The sequence below is a fragment of the Podarcis bocagei genome (assembly GCF_964188305.1).
Source record: "Podarcis bocagei genome assembly, chromosome: 7".
Lineage (NCBI taxonomy): Eukaryota > Metazoa > Chordata > Lepidosauria > Squamata > Lacertidae > Podarcis > Podarcis bocagei.
This window is the reverse complement of record NC_138132.1, coordinates 78,416,270-78,443,967: the sequence shown is the minus strand read 5'-3', so window position 1 is coordinate 78,443,967 and position 27,698 is coordinate 78,416,270. Positions and strand designations below refer to the sequence as shown.

General features: G+C 47.7%; 1 protein-coding gene across 3 annotated transcripts in view; it reads left to right on the top strand.

Annotated features, from left to right (window-relative positions):
• The window catches only part of CASZ1 (castor zinc finger 1), a 460,564-nt gene that overhangs the window by 279,899 nt on the left and 152,967 nt on the right, over positions 1-27,698 (top strand). Inside the window, exon 2 of one of the 3 annotated variants that reach the window (XM_081202882.1) lies at positions 25,856-25,920. The exons of 1 other annotated variant lie outside the window; for it this stretch is intronic. Coding sequence is in view for 1 of the 2 variants with exons in the window: in XM_081202880.1 (XP_081059006.1) it covers positions 25,946-25,949 (4 nt within the window). In the remaining variant the exon portion in view is untranslated. Of the gene's footprint in view, positions 1-25,855; positions 25,950-27,698 lie in introns of all 3 variants that reach the window. One more of the 3 variants, XM_081202880.1, reaches the window with a different exon arrangement.

The following is a 27,698-nucleotide window of genomic DNA, read 5'->3' as shown; positions in this document are numbered from 1 at the left end:
CCTCGGACGTCCGGAGTTCTGCAGTGTTTTGTTAAGCACCGTAATGCAGAGTTTATTTAATGTGGGTTTAACTGCCTCATGCTTTTATAAATCAAAATAATTAAAAATAATAAATTTGAAGGTTAAACAACAGCTTGCGCGGTGGCTGGGAGAGGAGGCCTGCTGGAGGAGGCAGGCATGCAGGAATGCCACTTCGGAGTTGGAAAGGCTTTTGTTTTGCCGTGACATGCAGGGCAGGGTGTGTGTGGAGAGGACAGTGAAGAGTTGACCAAAGTGGGAGCTGAAGAGCAGAGACCGGTTTGTGCATACATCTGGCAGTGGGCTGCAGTCAGCAGACAACACCCTTGGGTGCTTGCTGCGGCTCCAGTGCCCTGGCACAACAGCCTGCCTTGCTCGCCTGCTTTGAACAGCTTTTTCCCCAGCACTCCATGCTCCAGTTGCACCAGGCAACCTTCTGGGGTCCACAGGCCAGCGGCAGGCAGGATCAGAGGCTACAGTGTGCAATAGAGTCATAGAGTCATAAAATTGTAGAGTTGGAAGGGATCCCAAGGGTCATTTAGTCCAACCTTCTGCAATGCAGGAATCTCCACTAAAACATCCCTGGGCAATGTCCATCCAACCTCTGCTTAAAAGCCTCCAAGGAAGGAGAGTCCAGCACCTTCTGAAGAAGTTGGTTCCACTGTCGAACAGCTCTTACTGTCAGAAAGTTCTTCCTGATGTTTAGTCCAGATCTCCTTTCTTGTAACTTGAATGCTTTGGTGCTGGCCCTGCCCTCTGGAGCAAGAGAAAGCAAACTTGCTCCATCTTCCATGGGATAGCCCTTTAGATATTTGAAGAGTGCCAACACATCTCCTCTCAGTCTCCTCTTCTCCAGGCGAAACATCCCCATATCCCTCAATTGTTCCAACTGAAATCAATGGGCATGACTAACTTAGGTCTATCAATTTCAGCGGGTCTTATCTGAGCAGCATTGAGTTGGAGACCACCGTAAAGCCTTTCACCCACATGACTTTATTTTCTGGTCCCTGGCTGACTTAAGCCCTGCCTCTGAGCTTAAAACAGGTCATTAACACACTCAACATTTTTTCTGTGTTTTTTAAGCTCAGAATTGCTCGCTTGGGGTGGCTGGGAATGGCAGGACGAGGTGGTGGGACCCATGGAGACTGTGCAGCCCCCTCTCTTTCTCTTTGCATATTCTTCTTGTGTCAGCTTGATAAGGAATTTGAGGGCTTTATCAGAAATACCAATGCCTTATTTAGCAGGGTGAGGCAAGTGCCTATTTGGCTCCGTGCAATCTGTTGATAAATGGCAAAAGAAAGGAAAGAGGAGGTAGGAAACTGGTGCAGGCAGGCAGTTTCCCCCACCTTCCCCGATTGCGCTTGCACTTTGAGACAACTGATAACAAGGATTTGCTCGCTGTTCAGCGTTTCCTATTTTTATTCACAGTGGAGAAATTCCTCTCTCCTCTGTCTGTCTGTCTGTCTGTCTCTCGCTCTCAGTTTTGACCAGTCCTTGTTTGTTTATTTAACAAAGTGTCATGCAAGGACTGGTGGAGAGTGACACTGATTTCACCTGCTTTGTTCAGGAGGGGTTGTCTTCAGTTTGTTGGCATCCAAAATCCAAATGTGGGTTTCAGGGTAGGCCTGTGATCCTATGCCTTAGAGGTTTGGAACTTGTTGCCCTCCGGAGGCAGCTGTACTCCCAACTACCATTAAACTCCAGCGCAAAAGTTGCTCAGAGAGAACAGGCATAGCTGGCCATCTTAACACCCTTTTAAAAGAGCATAGCATAGTCCTATGGATATTTACTCAGAGGCAAGCCTCACTGAGTTCACTGGGACTTGCTCCCAGGTCTAAGCTAGCAGCAGATATCCTTGTGCCCTGCGCGTTTGTAAACGCAGTGTCTGAAGTTACTGCTTCCTTTTGTCTCTCCTAAGTCTCTCCTGTCTGCCTCAGTGGAACATCCTGAATTCAGCTTTCTATGGTAAAGGTAAAGGGACCCCTGACCATTAGGTCTAGTCATGGCCAACTCTGGGGTTGCGGTGCTCATCTCGCTTTATTGGCCAAGGGAGCCGGCGTACTGCTTCCAGGTCATGTGGCCAGCATGACTAAGCCGCTTCTGGCGAACCAGAGCAGCGCACGGAAACGCCGTTTACCTTCCCGCCAGAGCGGTACCTATTTATCTACTTGCACTTTGACATGCTTTCGAACTGCTAGGTTGGCAGGAGCAGGGACCGAGCAACGGGAGCTCACCCCGTCGCGGGGATTCGAACCGCCAAATAACCCACAGGGCCACCCGCATCCCTCAGCTTTCTATGAGCAAAACCCAAAAGCTATGCTATGGTTGGGTAAAACCTTTGTTCAGATCAACCAAAATGTCACAAGGTGTGAGCAAACACTCAAATTGAGTGTGAGCAAACTCTCAAACTCTCAGAAAGTTTAGTCGGCTTCCAACCAAATGGACCAACACACCTAGCCAGGGCCTGCCCAATACATTTTGGCAACTGAGGCAAACCACAAAATGCTGCCCCCACCAGCACCACCGGGGAAGAAAGGGTGAGTGAAGATCTACACCAGGAGCAAGCGAGGAATAGAGATCTACATTAGGAACAAGGGGAGGAATCAAATCAACCTTACCCAACAGTTGAAGTGGGAATCAGAGGTCGTCATGCAGTGGGGGAAAGGGGCACACTCTGAATCATGCTTGGTGAGTGCAGAGCCCAGGAAACCCCAGAGGGCAGCCTCTGCCATTTCCTCCCTAGGAATGAGAGGAGATCAGCAGCGCTTTCTCCAAGAGGCCGCTGTAGAGGCGGCATTGTAGGGGGGCTGCCAAGGAGGCAGCAGATCCTACCTCCTACGCTGAAGCTGTGGCTGCAGCAGCAGGAGTTGCATTCCCTGGAGGCTGGATCTGCTGCCCTTCTGGATCCTGCCGCCCGAGGCAGTTGCCTCACCTTGCCTCATGGGTGCAATGGCCTAGCTCTTCGCTTTGAGTATTAGGCAAGAAGGAAACCAATAGCTACAACATGCATACTCCCCCAATGTATTCTTTTATTTTCTTGAGCCAAATATTAGCCACTTTAGCATGAGTAGGCAAACTAAGGCCAAGGAGGCCGGATCTGGCCCAATCGCCTTCTAAATCCAGCCCGCGGACGGTCCGGGAATCAGCGTGTTTTTACATGTGTAGAATGTGTGCTTTTATTTAAAATGCCTCTCTGGGTTATTTGTGGGGCATAGGAATTTGTTCTTTTAATTCCCCCAAAATTATAGTCTGCACCCCCACAAGGTCTGAGGGACAGTGGACCAGCCCCCTGCTGAAAAAGTTTGCTGACCCCTGCACTTTAGCCTTTCCTTGTGAGGGTTCCCAAACTCTTTGCATAATGTTATTTGCCCTTTTCTATGCAACTTTACCACCTCTAAAATATCTGGTTTGCAATTTGGGGATCAGCTGCGAGCAGCCTGATGAAAGGAAGGAGGAGAGGGTCTGATTTTTATTAATTTACAATAACAGGGATTAGATTCTTTCTCTCTCTCTCTCTCTCTCTCTCTCTCTCTCTCTCTCTCTCTCTCTCTCTCTCACACACACACACACACACACACATATATATACATATACAGTGCTTTTTTTCCTTAAAAAAATTTTTAGAAGTACTTCCTACTCATATTGAAATACTGCCTCTCAATGAGGCCGAACTTAGATTCACAAAATATTTAGGGGTATGCGTACCCCTGCACCCCCCCCCAGAAGAAAAGCACTCTGGGTGTGGGTGTGGGTGTGGAGAAAGAGTAAAACAACCCTACAACAATAGGAACTACATGCTTGTTCTTTTTATATAAAAATAAAACAAATCTTACAATAGGGACTAGATGCTTGCTTATTTTTAAAATACAGTAAAACAAGTAGAAGCTGAAAACATAGCCCAGCCCAGTGCTGATTCAGCATTGGGGTTCTTGTCTGCAGTTGAACTGTTTCAAAACCAGGAACTCTTTTCCTTTGCTACCTGTGTATGAAAATAGGGTGAGTGGGGGGAGGGCCAGAGCAAAAATGGGTCCTTGGGACAGTTCAGCAACTTTGATGAAGCTCACTAATAGGTATCAATATATCCTGATTAGGATTAATTTGAGCAGCCCAGAGTTTGCCAGTCTCTGATAATCTAATAAAAATAATAATAATTAATAAATAAAAAAATAAAATTATCAGGGCAGTTTTTATTCTGGAGAAGGATTTGTGTGCTGGACACTGGAAGAGTTGGAATTAGCCCAGATGTGGCAGGGAGGGGGGTGGTGAAAGGGGGCGTGGGAGCCAGACAGGCAGCAAGGGTAAACGGAGCTGACAGGGTCAGCCAGAGCTTTTGTCCCTGCAGGCGGCGTGATTAGAGAGCTTGCCCGCCCAATTCCTTAGACTTTAGGGATGTTGTCGGACAAAACGGGGGTCTTCCTTAATTCCGCCAGAGCGCAAGCGAGATCAGACTTGACATCCCAGGAACCCAATTCCCCTCTTTTTGAGCAAATAAATAAATCCCGTCCCTGCCGGGGATGGAAATAATCGTTCAAACGAGGCTTGTCAAAGCCCACTTCTAGCTTCGGGGGGTGGGGTGGGGGTTGATGGTGGTGGTTGGCCCTTGTCAAAGCTGCTAAGCCTGAGAGGGAGTTTGGGAGCATGTGGGTGGGCCTAGGCGCTTGGGGGAAGTAGCTCCGGAGCAGCAGGCTGTGGCTAGCAGAAAATTAAATGCTGCAGCGGAGATTTGGGGTCTAGCAGCAAGGCCCGTGCCGTTCTTCATCGCTCAGGTTCGCTGACAGGGTTACGCCCTCATCTGTCTGGGGGGTTCTGCGCTTTGCCACCCCCACCCCCGAGTAAAATTAAAATGTGTTTTCTGAATGTGCCTGTAAACAGTTGGGCCTGACTCCTTATCACAAGAGTTGAAAACCTCCAGTCTGAATGTGGCCTCCCAGTTACCTCTGTCAGGCCCTCGGGAGTCTTCCTAGGTCACACCCCCTCACCACCGAAGCTCTCTGCCATCCTTGAGTGCTTTTGCCAGACTTCACCATCATAATTAAATTTATATACCACCTTTTCTCCCAAGGAGCTCAAAGCAGTGTACATGGTTCTCCTCCTCCTCATTTCATCTTCACAACAAGCCTGTGAGGTAGATTAGGCTGAAAGGCAGTGACTGACCCAAGGTCACCCAGTGGGTGGGGATTCGAACCATGGTCTCCCAGGTCATAGTCCAGCACTCTAACCATTGTGCCCCACTGGCTCTCTGGGACTCATCCTTGAGCTGCGACATTACCTCTAGCTTGCCTGATTGGAAGATGGAAAGATAGAAGCCACTTGCTTTTGCGTGGTTGAAAGGTATGAGCCATGTTGCTCCTCCCACTTTTGTTCTTGGCCCTGCCTACATTTGACTTTGGCCCCGCCTACCACCAACATGCTGCCCAGGAAGCCCCCTCCCCTAAGGAATGTGAACTCCAGGCTTCTCACCATATCTGAAGCTGTATACAGTGGTACCTTGGGTTAAATACTTAATTTGCTCCAGAGGTCCGTACTTAATCTGAAACTGTTCTTAACCTGAAGCACCACTTTAGCTAATGGGGCCTCCCGCTGCCGCCGCGCCGCCGGAGCACGATTTCTGTTCTCATCCTGAAGCAAAGTTCTTAACCTGAAGCACTATTTCTGGGTTAGCGGAGTCTGTAACCTGAAGCGTATGTAACCTGAGGTGCCACTGTACAGTCATATCTCAGGATAAATATGTTTCAGGGTAAGTATTTTTGGGTTGCGCTCCACAGTGACCCGGAAATAACTTCCGGGCTTCACCGCCCGCGCATGCGCAGACGGTCAAAATGACGTCACGCGACCCGCGAGCGCACAGACGCATAGTCACATCTTACGTTCTATTCAGGATGCGAATGGGGCTCCGGAACAGATCCCGTTCGCATCCCGAGGTACCACTTTATTCTTCCTCTGTGGCATGTTGCTAGACAGATTCTGTATAGCAGGGAAGAGAAGGTGTCATTTTGCTCATCCTCCTTCTGCACTGGCCTAAATCAGCCGTTCGGTTTGCTAACCAGTCCTAGTTATGCAAAGCCTGTGGGCCCAATCCACCCTATTCCAGAGAAGGTGCTAAGTGGCTGACAACCTGCCCAAAGTGATAGCTGCCTTCCAGAACCTGGATCACATTCAGGGTCTGTGGTGTAGCCATTGGCTCTACAGGTTATGCCTAAAGCCTAAACCAGGTGCTTTGGACTACAACTCCCATTGGCCACAGCCAGCACTGGCTGGTTTGGATGGCGCTTGTAGTCTGAAGCATATGTTGCTTTTTTTTGCCTTTTCTGCTTGCAATGGGATAGTGGAGGGAGGCAGAAAAATAAATAAATAACTGCGCCAGTGGCCTCTTCCAAGGCTTTTTTTCCCCTTTCGGGGCGGAGGGGCGCACATAGCATGCATGATTGTCGTCTTGATGAATTCCCCCCGGACGTAATGAGCTGGTTTTTCTGCTGTTAATATTGCATCTGCTGATGAAGGCTTCGTTAGGATAATGGAACGAAGCTAAAATATAAATGACTCGCTGTCAAGAAACAGCTTTTGCTCATGTTCTCTTGACAGTTCCCGGACTGTGGTGGTGGCAGCGGTGGGGAAGGAGGGTTCGGTGCGTGTGAGCTTTTGCATGTGCTCCGTGGGGTGTGCACACGTTCCCCCTGCAAGGCTTGCAGCAAGCGCCAGTCACGAACCTTGGAGGATCAGGAACTGGGTGGGTGGGGCATCTTGCTGGGCAGTTCATGGAACAAACCAGCGTGCCGCAAAAGCCTAAGCCAGGGCGTGTTGACTTTCTCAGCTATCAAATTCCCAAAATGAAAGGTGCTAAAAACTTGTAGCCTGACTTGGGAATTCAAAAGATATTTTGGTTAAGTTAATATAATTCAGTTTTGCTCAGTAAGTACAGGTTGTGAACATTTTGAGCACGTTCAGTTGCCATGCGACTGCCGACACATGAGTCGTTTTGGACCTGGAAGACGACAGAATGGGGGCATAATAGGGACAGGGCTTAACAGGGGCGTAATGGGGCGGGGCAGGCTTATTGTACACTGCTGATGCATGCAGGGTCAAGGAACGCAACCCCCTCACAAACTGGGAGGTTGCCTGTAAAATTGCAAAGAAATAATTAAAAATGATTGCCAAGGACTTGCAGGTATATTATATTTTGTTGTTGTTGTTTTGACGTTGTTGTTGTTGTTGCTGCTGTTGTTATTAATTTATTTATTTAGTGTTACCTGACATTTTCAGATAAAATTAAAATTATTTGGTTTTCCGAAAACAGTTTATGCGCTTCTTGATCAAACGTAGACTTAACCAGCTAAATGTTGCCCAGTCACAAAAATAATAACAGATATGAATTCTTCACAACTAGAAACGTGTTTTTATAAGCCCTGACTGAATAGATGTGCAAAAATTAAGTTTCTCCTCCCCCCCACCCCCCAAAAAATTACACACCCTAGTGGCCTATGACTGAGAATGGGAGGAAGTAGCAGATCTGGCAAGTTTTTAAACCTTTCAGTAATAACTTTCCAGGATTTCAGGCAAGGAAACTTTCCTACCTGGAGATTGAACCTAGCACCTTCTCTGCCGCTGAATTGCAACCCTTTCCTAGCAACTGGGCAGTGGAGCTTTTATAGCCTGGAAGAAGTGCTGTTAAGTCCAGGCTTTTTTCTTTGGGTGGGTGGGGGGAGCTTGGTCAAGATCCTTGCAGTGGGCCCCCATCCCTGAGTGATGCCCATTTGTCCCCCTCTCCCTGAAATCGGCACCCACTTCAGAGGGAGAAGCCATTCTGCACCATACTTTTAAAGCCTATTTATCACACTTTAACAGTCATAACTCCCCCTCTCCAAAGCACCCTAGGGAACTGCAGTTTGCTGCTCACAGAGCTACAGTTCCCTGCATCCTGAACCAACCACAGACCTTGGGATTTTTTGGGATTTGAGTTCGGTGAGAGGGGGGCATTCCACCCTGCAGAGAGCACACATGGCAAGGCCATGAAAGAATGCTTCCTGTCTCCCCGAGTTTCAGTGAGACGGGGACGTTCTGACGGCTGCAGAAGTGGTAATGTGCACCACTGAGGGAGGGCAGGGGGCGGCACGACCCAATTTTGTTTCAGGCGGCAAAGCTGGACAGGCCGCCCCTGTGCCTGACAAAGCCAACTCTGACTTGAAGGCCTTCGGTTCCCTTCCCGACAAGACATTAAACTAATGTGAACTAGTACCTTGTATGGCAAGAGACACGGGTGGTGCTGTGGGTTAAACCACAGAGCCTAGGACTTGCTGATCAGAAGGTCGGTGGTTTGAATCCCCGCGACGGGGAGAGCTCCTTTTCCTCGGTCCCTGCTCCTGCCAACCTAGCAGTTCGAAAGCACATCAAAGTGCAAGTAGATAAATAGGTACCGCTCTGGCGGGAAGGTAAACGGTGTTTCCGTGCGCTGCTCTGGTTCTCCAGAAGCGGCTTAGTCATGCTGGCCACATGACCCAGAAGCTGTACGCCGGCTCCTTCGGCCAATAAAGCGAGATGAGTGCCGCAACCCCAGAGTCGGCCACGACTGGACCTAATGGTCAGGGGTCCCTTTACCTTTACCTTGTATGGCATTGCTGTTTCCAAGGATGTGAGATCTGTGGTTGCCTGAGAAGCTGCAGCCTCAGAGCAGGCGTGTTTACGTGTGTGAGTCTGAGCCTTCGCCTTGGGGAGAGGGAAAGTTTAACAAATATATATTGAAACATGCCAGCTTCCCACAGTAGCAGCAAGGAAAGATCTCTTTTCAAACGCGGCTTTGTATAAACGGCTGCATTGTGTTTCATTCCCTAAGTAGCAAGAAAACATAGCAGGTCAGCATGATCTGACCAGGTTTTTGTTAGCTGAAACGGCTGTTAGCTGCGTTCCCTCTGCCCCACACCACCTTGCAAGTTTGCATCAGTCTTTTTCTGCTTTTTGAATATTAGATTGAAGTAGTGATACAGGAAGAGAGAAAAGGAAGTGTTTTAGCCAAAATAATCTTATTCTCTCTTGGGGCTGTGGGGTGATGGTGAGGGAGAAGGCTGCTTCCCTTTCAAAATTTTATGCAAGCCAAAATGGTTTCTCTCTCCCAAATCCACAAGGAACGACAGAGTTTTGCTTTGAGTCAAAAGAATATTATTTGTTAGTTTGTTTATTAAATTTCTGTCCTGCTCTCACTCCCGAATTAGCGCAGGCCATGAAACAATGAGGCGGCAAAACAATATAATAAATAATAAATTAAACATGTGAAAAGGATCTAGGTTTATGAGACCACAACCTTAATATGTGTCGACAGCAAAAAAAGCTAATGCTATTCTAGGCTGCATTCTAGTGTCCTGACCAAGGGAAGTAATAGTCCCACTCTATTTTGCCTTGGTCAGACCACACCTGGAATGCTGTGTCTAGTTCTGGGCACCACAATTTAAGAAGGTTATTGACAAGCTGGAACATGTGCAGAAGAGGGTGACCCAGATGATCAAGGGTCTGGAAACTCAGTCTTATGAAGAATGGTTGAGAGAGCTGGGTATGTTTAAACTGGTAAAGAGGAGACTGAGAGAAGATATGATAGCCTGAAGGGCTGTCACATGAAAGATGGAGGGTGAGAGCTGTTCGACAGTGGAACAGACTTCCATGAGAGGTTGTAGGCTCTCCTTCCTTGGAGGGTTTTAAGCAGAGGTTGGGTGACCATCTGTCTTGTATGATTTAGTTGAGATTCCTGCGTTGCTGAAGGTTGGACTAGATGACCCTTAGGGTCCCTTCCAACTCCACAATTCTATGATTTAAAAGCAATAAGAAACACTCACATACTATAACAATTTCAAGGTAGCTTGGAGCAATATCAACCATCAAAATGCCTGGGTGAACAGCAATGTTTAAAAATTTGACCTGAAAGTCAATAATATGGGGGGGGCTGATGCACCCCACCAGGGCGGGTGTTCCTCAAATGGGGAACCACCACCATCACCAGGTTCTCCCCTGCTGATTGTAGGGCCCGAGATGGAAAATACCCGGGAAGGCATTCTTGAATTGAAGCTGGTAGCTCACTCTTAGGCTCTCTGATTCCAACCCCAGATAATTTTCATTTAGGAGTTATTAATTTTGGTGGAGATTACACGATTCCTTCCAAGGCATACCGAGATGATAAACTTTTACTAGAGAGCTCCTATCTCAAAAGAAAATGAATGTACAGATCAATTTATCATCAGGTACGACACCAAAAGTAAACCAGATTAATCCCTTGGCTGCCCTCCTTTTCAACACACACTTTGCCTAATTGACCTTACCCTGCCTGCTTGCCCTCCACCTCACCCTGCTTGCCTGTTACCTGAGCCCCATCTGCACTATACAGTGGTACCTCAGGTTACATACGCTTCAGGTTACATATGCTTCAGGTTACAGACTCCACTAACCCAGAAATAGTGCTTCAAGTTAAGAACTTTGCTTCAGGATGAGAACAGAAATCAGTTTCCGGCGGCGCAGCAGCAGCAGGAAGCCCTATTAGCTAAAGTGGTGCTTCAGGTTAAGAACAGTTTCAGGTTAAGTACGGACCTCCGGAATGAATTAAGTACTTAAGCTGAGGTACCACTGTACATTTCAAGCAGTAGTACACCATTTTAAATAGTCCTGGCTTCCCCCAAAGCCTTCTGAGAATTGTAGCTAAGGGTGCTGAGAGTTACAGTTCCTGGAGTTGCCCAGGAAGAGGGCTTGACTGTTAACTTACTCTGGGAATTGTAGCTCCGTGTGGGGAGCAGGGAGTCCCCTCTAACAGCTCTCAGCACTCTTGACATACTACAGTTCTCCAGATTCTTTAGGGGAAGCCAGGACTGTTTTACATGGTGCGATACGGCCTTCAGTGTGTAGGGAAGATGGGGCCCTGATGCGTTTGCACAAGGAACCTGCCTGTCTAAGGTGCCCCATGTGCCAGGCAAAGCGCCGCAATGAAAGAGGCAGGAAATAAGTGCCATCACTTCACAAGAACTAAAACAAAACTTCAAACACACAAAAAGAGTAGAAGCAAAGGAGCTGCAACATCAGAGACTGAAATATTAAAAACTGAAATGCTTGGTTACATAAACGTGTTTGTTTTTTTAATGGCATCTCCAGGTAGACGACCAATGATCTGACTTCGTTGAGGGCCTATTTCATACCCTACAACTGTCCTGATTTTCCAGGTACAATCATACCTCAGGTTACAGACGCTTCAGGTTGCATTTTTTCAGGTTACAGACTGCCGAAACCCGGAAGTACTGGAACAGGTTACTTCTGGGTTTCAGCAGTCGCGCATGTATAGAAGCGCTAAATCGCACTTTGCGCATGCACAGAAGTGCCAAATCGCAACCCGTGCGTCCACTGTATAGTCCCAGCATTACAAAGCCATCCCGGCTTCTGATTTGATCCTGGAACATCCCTGTTCCCCCTGCCAGGGCTTCTACTGCCGAGCTCAGGGAAGAGGATGAGCTGGCGCTTGTCCTGAGTATCAGCGGCTGCAATTTGTTGCCTCTCCATGGCCACTGCTGCCGGCCTCCTCCCTTGGGCAGCTCATAGAGGCTGCTGGAGAAGGAGGAGAGGCTGCCAACGCTGAGACCCAGCCCTATGTGATATGCCTTTTCTGAGGGGCAGGCAGAGGGCCGCCCTGGGCGGGAAGAAATGGAGAGCAGAGCAGAGTGCAAAGGGATTAAGGGGGGGAGGGTGTGTGTGCTGTGTCCCACTGGTGAAGTGGTGGCGGTGCTTGCCCTTCTTCTAATAGGAAATTTTCTGTGGGGGCAGAGGGGGGGAAGGGGGAGTCGAGGAAGGTCAGTTGAGAGTGAGAAATGTTGGAGGGTATGTTATTTTCCTTTGGGTGGAATTTAGTGGCAGGCCTGCTCAGAGTAGACCTCTTGAAATGAATGAACATGCCTAAGTTAGGCCTATTAATTTCAGTCAGTCTAATCTGCATAAAAGTTGGTTGAATTGCAACCCTTTCCCCAAAGCTTGCTTTTTAAATGCTGCTCAAAGTTCTGGATGTCTTAAGAGCATGCAGCCCAATCCTTTGCTGGGAAGGCACTTATTTGCAAAGTTGCAGAGCCATGAATCAGTTTCCCACCCACCACAGTTCTATGACACATAATCTTGCCATCACATTTAATAAATACATGCACATGAGCATACAGATACACATACACATGTGAGACTATGGTGTGGGTTTCCTTCTGGGAGAAAAGGGCCAGGTGGAGGAAAGATAGGATTTTTTAAGCCAGGGGTTGGCAACATCTGGCCCTTGTTGTGAGCCACATTTTCAGTCATACAGTGCAACACACCTTCACCCCAGGAAATTAAGCACAGAGGTCATGCTGACATATAAGCAAGAGCCCTTGGCTCCATCAGCAATAAAGAGGGTACAGCTTTCATCTGGATTGCACCCATGAAATTAAGCAAGTTTTGTATAGGAGCATTTTGTAAAGCCTCTGATTCCAGTACGGTCCCTTCTGTACAGTACAGTACAGAACTTTCTGTTCTGGAGTTACTGGAAAGCTACTTCGTTTGAATGTGAGGAAGATTAAGAGATTGAATTATCTGCCTTGCAAATCCTCAGTTCTGTCTTTACTGTCATCTGTTGACGTGCAAACCTCCCCAAGGGCTTCTGTGTGAACAGAGGTGCCAATTTGAATAATAAATTGTGGGGGCCCAGGAAAGCCCTGCCCCTCATAATTGAGCACATGATACAGTGCATCCACGCCATTTGAATGGGAATACCCGTTAACTTTGTGGAGGCTCAACCCCCTTAAATATTTTATTGTGAAGGCTGAAGCCCTCACGGCCCATAGGAGCTGGTTCCTATGTGTGTGAGGAAGTGGCTGCATAGCTTGCCACGGTTTATTTGGATGTAGAATCAAAGGGTGGTATTCAGCTGAGCTTTATTCAGAGTAGACCCATTGAAAACAATGAACATGACTAAGTTAGGTCCATTCCTTTCAGTGAGTGTGCTCTGAATAAAACCTATTTGAATACCACCCATAGGGTTGGAATGGCTGTTTGAGATCACAGAAACATAAAATTGTAGAGTTGGAAGACACCATGAGGATCATCTAGTCCAACCCCCTTTAATGTAGGAAACTTTAACCTAATGCAGGACTTGAACCCACAATCCTGAGATTAAGAGTCTCATGCTCTGTCAACTGAGCTAATCCTCATCTAGTCCAACCCCCTGGAGGTAATCTGAAGCTGTAAGCAGGGTTTCCCAAACTTGGGCCTGCAGCTGGTTTTGGACTACAGTTCCCATAATCCCTGACCACTGGTCCCACTAGCTAGGGATGATGGGAGTTGTAGTCCAACAACAGCTGGAGACCCAAGTCTGGGAAACCCTGCTCTAGAGCATCCCCAACAGGTAGTCGCCTAGCTTCTGCTAGAATAACTCTCCTCTAAGGAATTTGTTCGAGTTGTCAAACTATTGTCAATACTTACTTACATATTTACTTACTTACTTACATTCTCCCAAAACCGAGACCCAAGTCAGCTCACAAAAATTAAAACACAAATAAAATACAGAAAACGAATATATATATATATATATATATATATATATATATATATATATATATATATATATTAGTTACAAAGTAATTAAACTATTATAGAATTAAAATATATAAAAAAACAAATTATTAAAATATAGATAGTAATAACAGCACAGCACTATTAAAAGCCCTTTCCTTAAAAGCTGTCAGTTCCCTGAAGCCTGCAGGAGTCTTCACCTGCCATCAGAAGGAGAACAAGGAGGGGACCAATCAGGTTTCTGCAGGGAGGGAGTTCAAGAGTCTAAGGGCAGCCACTGAGAAGTGTGCCTGCGTGGGAGGTGGGAGGCGAGAGAAGGGTTGCCCCCTATGACTTCAGAGCCTGGGCAAGTTCGTATGGGAGAATACATTCTTTCAGATAGCCTGGACCTAAATCATGTAAGTCTTTATAGGTCATGATCAGCACTTTGAATTGTGCATGGAAACAGACTGATAGCCAGTGGAGCTATTCTAATAAGGGAATCATATGCTACCTGTAACCAGCCCTGGTCTACAATTTTGCTGCAGCTCTTTGAGCCACTTGAAATTTAAAGGCAGCCCCATACAGAGCATGTTACAGTAATCTGAAGAAGTGATAACTCAGGCATGTGTCACTATGACCAGACCAGTCATTGGTTAGCTGTAGAACTTAGGACCACTCCATCTGAGAGTTGTGTTTGTTTTGGAGCAAATCACTAGTTTTCAGGCTACTCTGTTTCAACCTGAACTTTGCCCAAAGGATTATATCCAGAAAAGTCCTTCTCTGAGTAGGACCTAAGTTTGTCACTTCCATCAACGGGTCTTCTCCAAGTAGGATTTGCAGAGGCTACTACCTTAATACTTTTAGGGATGAGGAACAGCTCAGCAATGAGCAAACATGCTCAGTGGGTGTGGAATGTTGGCTGGCTAACAGGGAATGGGATGGAATATCATGGGAAAGGGCATGGCCAGCTAGAACCCTGAGAAGCACCATTCCACACTGTGACATTTTGTGGCCTTTCTGATTGGCAAAACCCAATGGCGCTGTGGTCTAAACCACTGAGCCTAGGGCTTGCCTATCGGAAGGTCGGCGGTTCAAATCCCTGCAACGGGATGAGCTCCCGTTGCTTGGTCCCTGCTCCTGCCAACCTAGCAGTTCGAAAGCATGTCAAAGTGCAAGGAAATAAATAGGTACCACTCTGGCAGGAAGGTAAACGGTGTTTCCGTGCACTGCTCTGGTTTTGCCAGAAGCGGCTTAGTCATGCTGGCCACATGACCCGGAAAAACTGTCTGCGGACAAACGTCGGCTCTCTCGGCCAGTAAAGCGAGATAAGCGCCGCAACCCCAGAGTTGTTCGCAACTGGACTTAACAGTCAGGGGTCCTTTACCTTTACCTTTAATGGTGACCAATGACGATGGAAGACTAGAGACCTACAGAGATTCCCTTGCGTCTTCCCAGGCAGTTCTGGCAGTTAGCAAGACCTACCCAGAGCCAGTCACCTGGAGTGCGGCAAGTGTGTTTCAGTCCCCCCTCCCTTCTCCCTTCTTCCCGGGCATCCCCGCTACTTCATTATCTTAGTCACTGTTGTGGTAAAGTTTCATGCTTCCTTTGACCTTTCTTTTCGGCCTGGTTATGCTGTTTAACTACAACTGACACTCGTCCCCTGGCGCTATTACCTAGGAAACCCACCAGTTAGGCTTTTGCTTCCCCTCTCTCCCTGCCTGCCCCCCCATTCCATCCTTGCTTCCCGTGGTCCTTTCTGTTTTATGCATCTCCCCCGCCTTTCCTCGCCCCCCTCCTCCTTCTCTCTCTCTTTTTTAGTCCTTTAACATGGTTTTCCTAAAAAGTTTTTTAATCAATCAAATTTCGGGCAGAAAATAGGCTCCGTCACGCCTGGTCTTTGGGTCGTGTGACACTCTCCTGGGGTCCTGACAGCTCCTTAAAAGAGGGTCTCAGGACGCGGAGGCCAAACAGAATGTTTGCCCAGGGAAGGGGCGGTTTCCATGACGCTCTCACCCCCCCCCCACTCTGCCACACTGTCCGTTGGGCTGCCACAGACCTGAGACTCTTTAAAGGGGGGGAGAGGAGGAACGCAAGGAGGGGGTGAGCATGCGTGTGTTCAAGCAGGATAGCGAAACAAACCCCCCCACCCCCCAAAACAAAACAAAAGAGAAATATGTGAAATGGAGGTTGGAAGCAGAGGAAGTATGGGATGCATTGACAGCTGCCCCCAGCTCTCAGGGGGTGCCAGGCCCATTGGGGAGCCGATGGGATAGACAGTAATTTAGTCAGTTTTCCAAGTGTGCATAATCAAGGGTCTTTCTTTTTAAAAAAGTCAATTTTTCATCTCCTCTCAAGGCATTTTCTCCAGGAGAGCTGGCTACCCTGTCACGGAGGGAGAGCGTTCCTGAGCTCTGGTATGCACCTCTGTTCTTTGACCGCCTTTCTCGTCTCTCCATCTCGCTCTGTTCAATCTGTCTGAGCTGCCTTTGGGTTAAGTGGGCCTGTCTTGCTTCTTGTTTTGGACCTAAACCGATACCAACAGAACGCTTGGCGGAGTTTTGTGGGGAGAGGGAGACCCTTCAGTTTGGGGTCTAAACTGGATTTATATGGGAGGGTGTTTCTTTGGCTTGAAAAGCACCACCCACCTGGATACGGGGCGATGGGGCTTTTCTGTCTTGGGTGGAGTGAACTGGACAGAGCCCCCACATCTCATCCTGGCCTCCCTTCTGCTGTCAGACTTTTGCCTTTCTCTCACCTTTCCATACGTCTTTCATATCCTCTTTCTCTCTCACGCTCCCCCCTTTATAATTAATGATTACGCTTAATTGGTTTGCTAAAACAGCCCAAGAGCATATTAGCAGGAGCAAGGTTGCCAAATTGTTTGGGGAGTGGTTACGGTGCATGTTTGACCAGGGCAAAGGGACGTTTGACGCTCCTATTTATTTCTGTCTCTCCCTGGCCTCCGTACTGTTTGTAACTGTGTTTGAGTGTTGTGTGGCTGGCTGGTGTTCCAGTTGGAGGCAAGTTGCAGCAGTGTCACCTGTGCTTCAATCTTATGCTCTCTGACTCAGTGTGGACACCCTACAAAGTGGCCAGCCTGCCTCCTAGCAAAAAGAACCATCTTCTTCGACCATTTTCGTTTTTCTTTGCCGCAATGGGCAGTGTGTGTGTGTGTGTGTGTGTGTGTGTGTGTGTGTGTGTGTGTGTAGACATACATTATGTCTGTTTTTCCTATTACTGTCTCGGTACATCTGGTCTTGAGTGAAAGGTGAGAGAAAAAGAGATGCACGCTCCATCTGCTGTCCGATTAAACTATAAAAGTTGGTTGTTGCTGTTATTGTTTTTATTTTATTAGTCATACAACAATAAACAACAAGTATCCCATTCTTCCCACCCACCTCCTTGTCCCAGATGGAACCTTGATGTTCAGAAATTGTAATGACGTATTTATGTTAAAGTGGGGGAGGGGGGTTAGGGAAACTTTTGCTCCCAGTACATTTGTTTTCCTGCTGCCTAGATATCAAGTCTTTGACCTTGTCACACTAACCTGTGTGTGTTTTTATGTGTATTAAGGATGGGTTAATTAGTCCTTTTTGGTATCTGCCAATATCTCTTTTCCCCCAGACTTAAATTAAGTTCACCTTTCCGCAGCAACGTGCAATTAAAAATAATAATACCCCTAATAAATGCAGTTTTGCATGCAGTTTTGATGGCTGTATGCACTTTTGCAAGCACTTTTTTCCCTAGTAGAAAGCATTTTTGCATGTTCTTCCCAGTAATGTATGCTTGTTTATGCATGATTTCCCCTAAAGTATATGTTTTTGTCCATACTGTTCTATTGGAGAGCTGCATTACAAGATTCAGAGAAGTGCGAATTTCAAAGGACGGCTGAGTTTCGGTTCAAGTGTCAGTCCAAGTAAGAAGTGCAAATTAGGTAGTTTCTCATGGAAAGGCAACCCAAATCATATATCTCCCCTGTTCCTTGAGCATCTGCACACACACATATGATATATTCCTGAGAGGCCCACAGGCCTGGCTCTCTCAAATGCTATAATTCCGGGTACCTGCCTTCCTTTATGTGGCTTCTGTGAAACTAAATCCTACTCAGAGAGAGGGAAGCAGTGAGTTTTGTTGAGACCAATGTGGGATGCGGAAGAGTTTGCTCTGGCACCTTGGCTCCACCTGCTCCAGGGAAAGGTGGGGAGCAGTTTTCTGGAGCCTGTCATCCTTCCAACCATTGGGTCTAGACAAGGCACTGTTTCTGAGAACAGCTAGGAGACAGGTGTTAGGGGCCTGCTCCCCCAGAGTGAACCAAGGCCCTGTGCTCTGTAGATGCTGGACATATTCTTCCTTCAGCTATGTGTGCTAAGGGCTTTGGATTGGGCCCTGCTTCTGAGAAACCCCCAGAAATAAAAGATGTGTGGACTCCTTTCTTCTGCAGCTTTGAACATGTTGTTTGCTGGATATATCTTTCCCACCCCCACCCTCCACCCAAGGAAATGTGGGTTGCCATAATGCCTTGCACATCTGATAAAGTAGGGCTTTGACCCACAAAAACAACTTTTTGTTTCACATGAAGTGGGGGGGAAATGCACTCTGCTTAATGACAGTGAAGTGCTTTGACTAAGATTGCCAAAGTCTTCTCTCCCCGGCCCCCTCCCGTGTCCAGGCAAAAATTCAGCAAGGGGGGGGGGAAATAGTTTGACCGCTGCTGCAAATCCGTTCCTGGAAAACTGCAGAAATAGGTTCAAGTATTCAAAACCGTTCTGCCCACCACTTTGTCTCTGGCACACTTTGTTTTAGCGAAGATCCCTTAAGCTCAGCTTCCCCCAAACCTGAAGGCCTACCAGTGGCGGGGGGTGGGGCTGGAGTTGAATCACAGTAGCCATGCTGCCTGGTGGGAGTTGTGGTTTGGAACATCTGGAGGGCTCCAGGTTGTCAAATGCCACCCAAGGGCATGCTGGGAGTATGGGCATAAAACCATTCTTAGAACTCTTTTAACAAGCCAAGTGCTCTAAGAAGAAGATTCTGAACAAGGTAGGCTCATAAGAACTACAGCTCTTCAATGAAACGGAGGGCCGACCCTTTCATGAGGCAAATGGAGGCATCTGCCTCAAGGGGACAGATTTGAGGCAGCGAAAAGAAGCAAAAAATGGGGAGGATGAGTTTTTCAAATTGCTGGTTTGGATCTGTGTATTGGATTTGCCATCTCAGGCACCAGCATAACTTGAACAGATTCTGAAGCCATGGTGCTGGAATCTGATTGTGTGTGTGTGTGTTTATTGCAGAACAACTCAAAGATCCAGGCATACACCTGCCTCTTTGGGCGTAAGTCCAGCTGAAGTCAGCGAGGTGTCATTCTGAGTAGACATCCTTAGGGTCGGGCACAAGAGCCAATCCTTTGTTGAGCCCTTGTGCGATAAGACTTGGGCTTCAGCCCTCTCCCCCCCCCCTTGCGCCATGGTAAACTATGGTTTGTGCAGACCTGATTTTGGGCGCCACAGCAAATGATGGTTTGCTTAAACCAGGAAAGAAAGGCGAGAATTTGAGCACACAAGGAGAAGGCTGTTTGGCCAAGTACCTGGCCTTTGGCTGTTTTGGATTGGCTCAAACATTTGTCTGTTATGTCCTTTCCCCTTAAGTGTGGGATCTGGATGCCCTGCAGTGCATGATTCACATGGTTTTCTGCACTCGTGCTTCCACAGACCTTCAGGCATGTAAGCGCCTCTCCCAAGAGCACCTGGAGCCTCTTGAAAGCAAGGTCAGGAACTTCTCTGGCTGGAGTTTCCAAAGATGCCCAGCCAAGCCAACAAAATCATCTGAAAATGGGACTGTGATGGGGGATAGAGTTTTGCCAGCTGTGATTGGGGAGAAATCCGCCTCTGCTTGCACATGTGTGCTTGTGCCTGCTGTTCCTTTAAGGCGAGAGTGGCGAGGGTGCTGTGCACCGGTGCCAGCTTTCATTCAGAAGCGCCGCCGCTGCCTCCTCCCCACCCCACCCCCCCTTCGGAAAGTTTCCTGCCGAATTGTTATGTGTGATCCGATCTGAAAGTTACTCTCTAAGCTTCTTGTCACATTTTGACTTAATGAAGTGCAACTGAAGAGGGAATTGGGGTTCATCACGCCAGTCTCTCTCTACTCCCTTGTTGTCAGAAAACAGGGGCGGTTGGGGACCGTAATGCAACGCTGAAAGTCGTTATCATTCCGGTCAGTCTGTTTAACACAAAATTAAACAAAGAACTAATTAGTGCCTCATGAATTAATAAATGCGCAGTTGCTGGGGAGGAAGAAGAGCGGGGGGTGGGTGGGAGAAGGTTGTTGGAGAAAAGATATTGGAAAAAGTCAAATTAGGAGGTGGCAGGATTGGAAGAGGGGTGAGAGGAAGGCCGAAAGTCCACTTAGGCAAAAATAAAAGTTTTGTACTCCTCGTTGAGGCTGTTCTGAGCAATGCAACTGAGACCAGGGAAGCGACTTGGCTCTGACAAGGGTCTGGTGAGCTGGAGCTGGGTTCCAGAGAAGGAATAAATATTTATGCAGAAAGGACTCTGCTTCCAGCCCATGGTGGCTTCTGGAGTCAAGAGTGAGGACTTCGCAACTGCGGTTTTGCAATGCACCTTGCCTTCCGAGGTGGTTTCAGAAGATACACAGGGCGTGGTTCTGGTTCAGAACACAGAAATTCAGCACCCTCAAATTCTAGAGCTTGCTTAAAAGAAGACCAAGTTTCTAGTCCTTAAGACTGCAGAGACAAATTTGAAAGTGTTTTCTTAGGGCAGACACAGCCCTGTGGTTGTAATACCTTCATTTTCCTATCAAGGCTATTTTCTTCCTCTCTTAAGACTCTTCCATCAGCTTCATAAAATCACGGAGTTTGCAGCAATAACAGAACCCAGGCTAAAAGCTGGTTCTGTTACTTCTTTCTTTTTTCAAAACAGAGTTTGAGCATTGATGTGGAAGACATCTCCCTCTGCCCCCCAACATGGCGAGGAGTTGGCCTTGCTTATGCACTGGGTGCTTTGTGCATATGCTCAGAGGCACTCCTTCCTAGTATTGCTGCTTTGAGCATTCCACATCTGAGGCCTAAACTTGGAGGCGCAAGTACCAAGGAGATAATAACCGTACTAGCAAAAGCAGTAATGTATTGTCACAATATAATTGGGGAAATGCAACATTACAGTTTTCATTATTACAGTTATTAGCTTCTCAGTATATTTTTGAGGGTTGGATTTCTCGCGCCTCCAGTTTTCTTATTGTGGTTCCATCCCCTTTGGGGGGGGGCGAAGAGGGGGATGAGTGTTTGAGGCTTAGCGTTGGAAGGAGTTCCTGGAGCTTGAGTGTTGAATTCTACCTGTAAAATATGTGTAACAGCAGGCCTACCCACCTCACAGGGTTGTTGCCTGAAGGGAACACAGTGAAGTATTCAACAAAGTATTATTATTATTATTATTATTATTATTATTATTATTTATTATTTATTGTTATCTATTAAATTTGTATGCCGCCCTTCATCCAATGATCTCAGGGCAATTCACAGCAAAAAAATGCAAGTTACAAACACAAAATACGTAATAAAAACGGGCACAGAAATGAAACAATAACTCCACCACCCGATTCCAGTTAGTGAGTAGTCAGGGGAGGAAAGACCTGAAGCAGCAGAGAAGTGTGTGGGGCAGAACAACAGGCTGTATTAAAGGCAGGCGACCCCTAACCTGACTTTTAAGTTTTAACTGCCCCAGAAGTTATATACACAACTTTCCTGCACGCTCTCTCACACTCTCTTAGGTAGCTTAAACTGTGTCTTCTCTGGGGGGCCCCATCCCATTGCTTTTGTGCCCACCATACGGTAAAACACCCCCAGACTTTAACATTTCTCCCTTTCCAAAGGAGCACGGGATGCATTTCCTTAAGAGAACTTGAGTCTGCCACAATTGCAGTTTTTAATCCCCGATTAACATTGCCCCAGAAAGGGACAGACACATGCGTTTCTCTCTCTCTCTCTCCCACCCACCCAGCCATCCCTCCTCTGGGTTCTTTTTTTCTGTTTTGGAGTGGGGGTGGGAGTTGCAGCCTCCCCCTTTCTGAAGCATTAATTGAGGGTGCCCGGTGGTGCGTCGGCAGAGGAGGTTTGGCTGGGAGCCCTTGTTGCGTGGAACGGTTTTCTGTTTGTTTGTTTTTTGTTCGCCCTGCCGCCCACCCTGGCTTCTGAGCTGTGCCCTGCCCTGCAGATACGGAGCGGATCCTGGCTTCCGAGGCTGTCTCATTGTCAGGCAGAGCTGGGGGAGGAGGAGGAGAGTCCATCCTTAAGAGGACATGTCAAGTACAATTAGCGTTATCTGTCTAAATATGTGCTGGGAACACAGAATACAAGCGTAGGCCTGGGTGGCTTTAATGGAGACATATGCAAGGTCAGACCGCCTCATGCAATCCCCCAATCTGATTTGGGGGGATTACACATTCTAAGTAAATTGGCGTTATTCCTCTTGCATCATTGATAAGCCGCGGCCAAAATAATGGAGGGGTGGGAGGGGGGAGAAGGGGGCTGCCGGGCCATTTAAAACAAAAAACACCCACCCTGTCTAGCATGGGGTGGGCGGTTGCGGGGAGAAAGACGGCTGCTTGCAGGCAGGGATAGAGAGGGAAGAGGCGAGAGTCAAAGACGGAGCAGAGGGGAGAGGAAGGGAGGAAAGAGATGTAAAGGCAGCTTCACCAGCACCAGAATTTGCTTTCCAAAGGGTTGGGGCTTTTCCCCCAAAGACGTGAAGTTGTGAAGCAGGTGGTGATGGTACCTCTGCTCACGTGCAGAGTACTTTCCCCTTACCTCTAACTTGCTATGCCACCTGCTCTCTGATGCTTTAGCTGAGCTTACAGGGCAACACTATTGGGGCCGGGGAATGCTTTTCCTGGAGGGAAAGTCTAACTGACCACAATGGCTGCGCTGTGTCTCCGAGGCAGTAATCCTTTTGAATGCCAGTTGCCAGAAACAGCAGGAAGGTTCCCCACAGGCGTCTGGGTGGTCACTGTGAGGACAGGGTGCTGGACTGGATGGGACCCCTGTCCCATCCCCTTCCCCCAACAATAAAACCTTTCACACCCGCTTTCGTCATGAGCAAGGCCAAAACTGAGCGCCCCAAATTTGATCTTCTCAATTTTTCACCCCCTCTGCTTGGCACCCAGGGTGGTGTGTGTGATCAAAATGTCTTTGGTCATCCCTGCTTTTCTGGCACAGAGGTATGTTGAGTATCCACTAAAAACTACCCCACCTTCCAAAATAGTAGAGAAACCACTACCCTCAGCCTCTCCTCCCTGTACCTCCCCACCATTCCTGCCCCAAATTATTTTGTCACCTAGGTGAGAGGGAGGAGTTTGAGCCTTTCTTGGTCCAAGCTCAGCTGGTAGAGCATGAGGCTCTTAATCTCAGGGACATAGGTTCAAGCCCCATGTTGAGCAAACCGCTCTGCATTGCAGGGGGCTGGACTAGATGATCCTTGGGGTCCCTTCTGACTCTACAATTCTGATTCTATCCTGCTGTGCAGAATATAGAGCTTTGCCCTGCAAAAGGAGTGTGACAGGCCCACGCCAAGCCAAGCCACACACTGTTCTCTGCCAGGGCAGAGTCATCCCAAGCCATGTCAAATGAGCTGGTTGGAGGATACAATATGGAACGGGGGGGGGGGGAGTACATAGCTCCCCGCTGTCGATGGGAGTAGGAAACCTGCTACCAGCTGCTTTCTTTACCAGCTGGTTCTATCATCTCTGTCTCTCCCCTGCCCCCTGCCAAGTATAGGGAGACCCCCATCCGGAAGTCTCACAATATTGCCTTCTTTTTTCTTCCTTCGGCTCTGTCACACTTTTGGAACATATGGCTTTAAATAATTCAATTTACTTTGCGTGGTGCTTTTGTTTGGTTTCCCCCCTCCCCTGCAACTGTTGTTGTTTTTCTACATATTTCTTCGCCCTCCCCTCTCCCTCCAGTTTTTACTTGAGTATGCTCAAGTTTAGCCCATGCGCAGAAGGGGGAATGACACTCAATCTCTACGTTGCTCAGAACAGAGAAGATAGGAAGCTGCCTCATACGGAATCAGACCGACGGTCCATCTTGCTCAGTAATTATTGCCAGTAGTAGTATTTTATTTACACGCCACCCATCTGACTGGGTTGCCCCAGTCACTCAGTCTTGCCTACACTGACTGGCAGAAGCTCTCCAGGGCTTCAGGCAGGGAGGCTGCCCCAGACCTACCTGGAGATGCCATTGGGAATTGAACCTGAGAGCATCTGCATGCAAAGCAGATTCTCTAACCGCTGAGCTACAGCTCTTCCCCATGTTGCGAAGGTCCTACTGCAATGAAGGTTTGCAAGAGCACTCCTGATGGATACAGAGCAGAGTGGAAAAGGGAGGAGGTGGCCAGAACGGAGGGATTTCCTTCTCCCCACCCCATCTGTCATTTCAAACTGTGGCAACTTACCCCCACATTAAGTTCAGGAGTCAGTGCTCCTGTTGCACACTGCTTGTGCTCCCACGTCAGTGGTGAGTACGCTACAGCTCTTCCTCTTTGTGCAGCAACCCTAGTGGCGATCCCATTATTCCCTTGCACCAACTAAGGGGTCTGTGTGGAACATGGTGCCTTTTAAAAGCAAAGGGTTGTGTGCTACTGAGTTCCGCTCAGAGCAGAGCCGTTGAAATTAACGGACCTAAGTTAGCCATGCTTAGTAACTTCCACGAGGCAACTCCAATCAGGACTTGCATTGGATACAACCAAAGGGTTGAAATTCAAAGTTGTACAGGTTTTGTTTTCTTTTTTCTACTTCTGTGCCACTTAATATATTTAAAAATATCTCTGAGCTGCGTACAAAAAAGAACCGACAGCAGGTTAAGTAAAATAATGCAAAAATGCACGGTTACATATAAAAATGTTACATTAATACAAAGTTACTAATATAGAGAGATCAATATCAAGTCATTTTCCTTCTGACACACCCTCCGGGTCCAAACAAACACTTAGCTCACCGCAAAAGTCTAACAATGAGAAGAGTTCCTGGGAACTGTGGATTTCACCCAAGTCTCTCACTTGCTTTTTTATGAGTAGGCCCAAAGTGGCTGGTACTTCCTCAGGCTTTCCACAGCTGTGTTCTCCCAATTCAGCAGCACTCTCTACACCCTGCTCCAGATGCAAGTGGTCTAGAGAATGAGAAAGGGTTCCACCTCCACTCACAGCTCTTTCTTCACCCAGTGTGGTGTAGTGGTTAAGAGTAGTGGACTCGTAATCTGGTGAACCGGGTTTGCATCTCCACTCCTCCACATGCAGCTGCTGGGTGACCTTGGGCTAGTCTCTCAGCCCCACTCACCTCACAGAGTGTATGTTGTAGGAAAGGAAGGGAAAGGAGAATATTAGCTGCTTTGAGACTCCTTCGGGTAGTGATAAAGCGGGATACCAAATCCAAACTCCTCCTCCTCCTCCTCCTCTTCTTCTTCTTCCTTTGTCCTCTCCTCCTCCTCCAGCTGCTATTCCATTCATTCCCCCCTCTCCTGCCCCCATTCGCTGTTGTGGGAGCCAATTGCGAGGGCTGCAGAGTGGGGAACACCCTGCCATGCAAGTGCTAGTCCTTGTACCTGGCCTCCGCTGATGGGGTTGGTTAGGTGAATCCCTCCCAAAGTTTCTAGTCCCTATGAACTTTGATGGGTGCATCCTGTTTCTGATTGAAGGATGCCTTTGGGGTTGAGGCCACCGGCAGGCAACAGAGATGCAAGGGTAGAGTGTCTTTGCCCTTCTGCCTTCTCTGCTTGTTTGCCCCAAACGCAGCTTTCAAATAAGAACCAGAATAAAGACTGTGTGCTGCTCCAGCAAGAACATCTGAAGTGGGCACTCAGCTCCTTCTGCCCAGGAGAACCGCTGTATTCATACCTTATTTATAATAAATATGCATATTATCTCACCTTTCTCTGCAAAGCAAATTCAAGACAACATACAACCGGGGGGGGGGGCTTTTAAAAGCACAATGATACAACCATAAAATACAATGAAAGAGCAGATCATTAAAATGAGGGAGGGTCAACAGAACAATAAAATGGCAGAACCTAAAATTTTTTAACTTTTTAAAAAGCTACTCAAATTCTGTGCGTGCCAGATGACTTGACTGTGAACTACCTGTGGATCTCCCAGCAATAATAATATTAACACTAAATTGCCACTGGTAAAGTCAAAGACCAGAGTGGGGAGGGGGACGCCTACTGCAATGGTAAACCCACTCATTTTCCTTTGCCTCGGTGTATATAATGCTAGCAGTAGTAACCTCTATCTCATTTTTCCCTCCTCAGGATGAAGTGACTTCACAGCTTTAAAATAAACCCAATAGCGGAATCTGATTCCTGGTCATCGAAAGGTAGGAGAGACCGCCAAGACCACAAATGGGTATGTCCGCCCACGCGGGTTCTTTTTTTCCTACCTTTCTGTGTCTCTGTGGCAATTTGTTGCTCCCGTCCATGTGGCTGGTCTTGTCTGTGTGTTTTATGCCTAGTTTGTTAGCAAAAGAGTCACAGTTAGCGACGCAGGGAAGTGTCAGGCGCTGGCGCACCCCCTGCAAGGTGTGTTGCCTCCACCTTCTCCAGCATAAATGGATGGTGGACCAATGGTCTGAATGGTAGACAGGTCAAAGGTCTAAATCAGAACAAGGCAGCTTCTTCTGTTTACAGGTGGCTCAATGTGGCAGAACAACCATCTGTTGCTCAGCGGAAGCATAATATGCTTCTGTTCATGCTCCACATCCATGCCAAAGTGAGCTTTCTCACGGGAAGGGAAATGTGAAAAACGCCATCCGCACAATCACCATCCAGGTCAAGAAAAGCACTGTGCAAGGGGGGGGGGGTGTCATACAACTCTTGAGGTCAAAACATTTGTCACTGAAACATTAGTTTCCTAACAAATTGTCAGGGAACGGCAGTGTGGAAATCTGGGTGCTTTGGAATTGTCACCTGTCCAAATAATCGCTGTCCCCCTTTTGTCATTCTTCCCTTCCTCCGCCCTCCCCCAAGTTCCATTTTCTAAAAGTGGCCAATGCCAAATTTCACACTTGGTTCTCATAAAGGGAGCTAGTAACTGTGAGACTGGACAGTAGCACTTTTGGTTCTGCTGGTGGTGGGAAGCAGCTTGCATCGTCATATACTCCTGCACGGGAAGGGAGGGGGGAGAAATGATGCACATTCACACAAAAACAGTTTGGGGAAAAGCGAAGGAATATGAATATGGCATCGCTTTCCATTCCACACTGTAGTCACTACATGCAGCACTGTTTCTTTTCCGCTGCAGTTTGTCTTCCACCAAAAAGAACATTTGTCTTGTAGTCCGTTGTGGGAAGATTATGTAATTTAAGTAATTTATGTAATTAGTTATGTAACTGGCCTAAGTTTCATCGTCTTTACATTGTTCCACGCCATTCGTATCAGTGCAAAGGAAAGACTTTGAAAATTTGGGAGCTGAGGGGACGAAATCAGTTACAGTTTTGGGGGATGGAACGCAGCAACAATAAATGAATACCAATAGTATTTGATGAATTGATTTTCATTCCCAGGACGAATAAGCGAACTCTGCAATTCCCATTCCCCTTTTCAGCAGAATGCTCTGACGTCCCTATTTGCAAGAACTGCCAACTTTGTAATCACTCTGCAAACTTTATTTGCAACGCATCCTGAAATTGAACACACAAGGCAACTGAGGCCTACTGAGGTTTTCCCAGATGGCATTACCTTCTTGGTCTGCCCTCTACTCTAGCCAGGTGCCAGCAGAGCGAGTGCCTCCCCCCACTTCTCTCCGAACTGAGCATCTCAGGAGAGCTGGGCCCCGCAGTGTCAGAGGTGACCGGTGGAAGGCCAATGTTATGTAAATATTTCTGCTGCAACATGGTGAGGAATGAGAGCCAGCCTTACACATCCATCCATCATCGACGGGATGGGCCTCTCTGGAGCCAGCGGGGTTTGTATGGAAGTGGCTGGCAGGGGAAGGGGGGGAGACACAGACAGAGGCAGCAAGTGCCCCCGCTCATAAACTGTTTGTTTTCCTTTTTGTCCCTTTTGGTTTCGGGGCACCCCACTGGGCACCCGACTCTTTACTTTGTCTGCACAACCTCTCCACCCACCCGCTTGGCCCTTCGCTCCACACGCACCC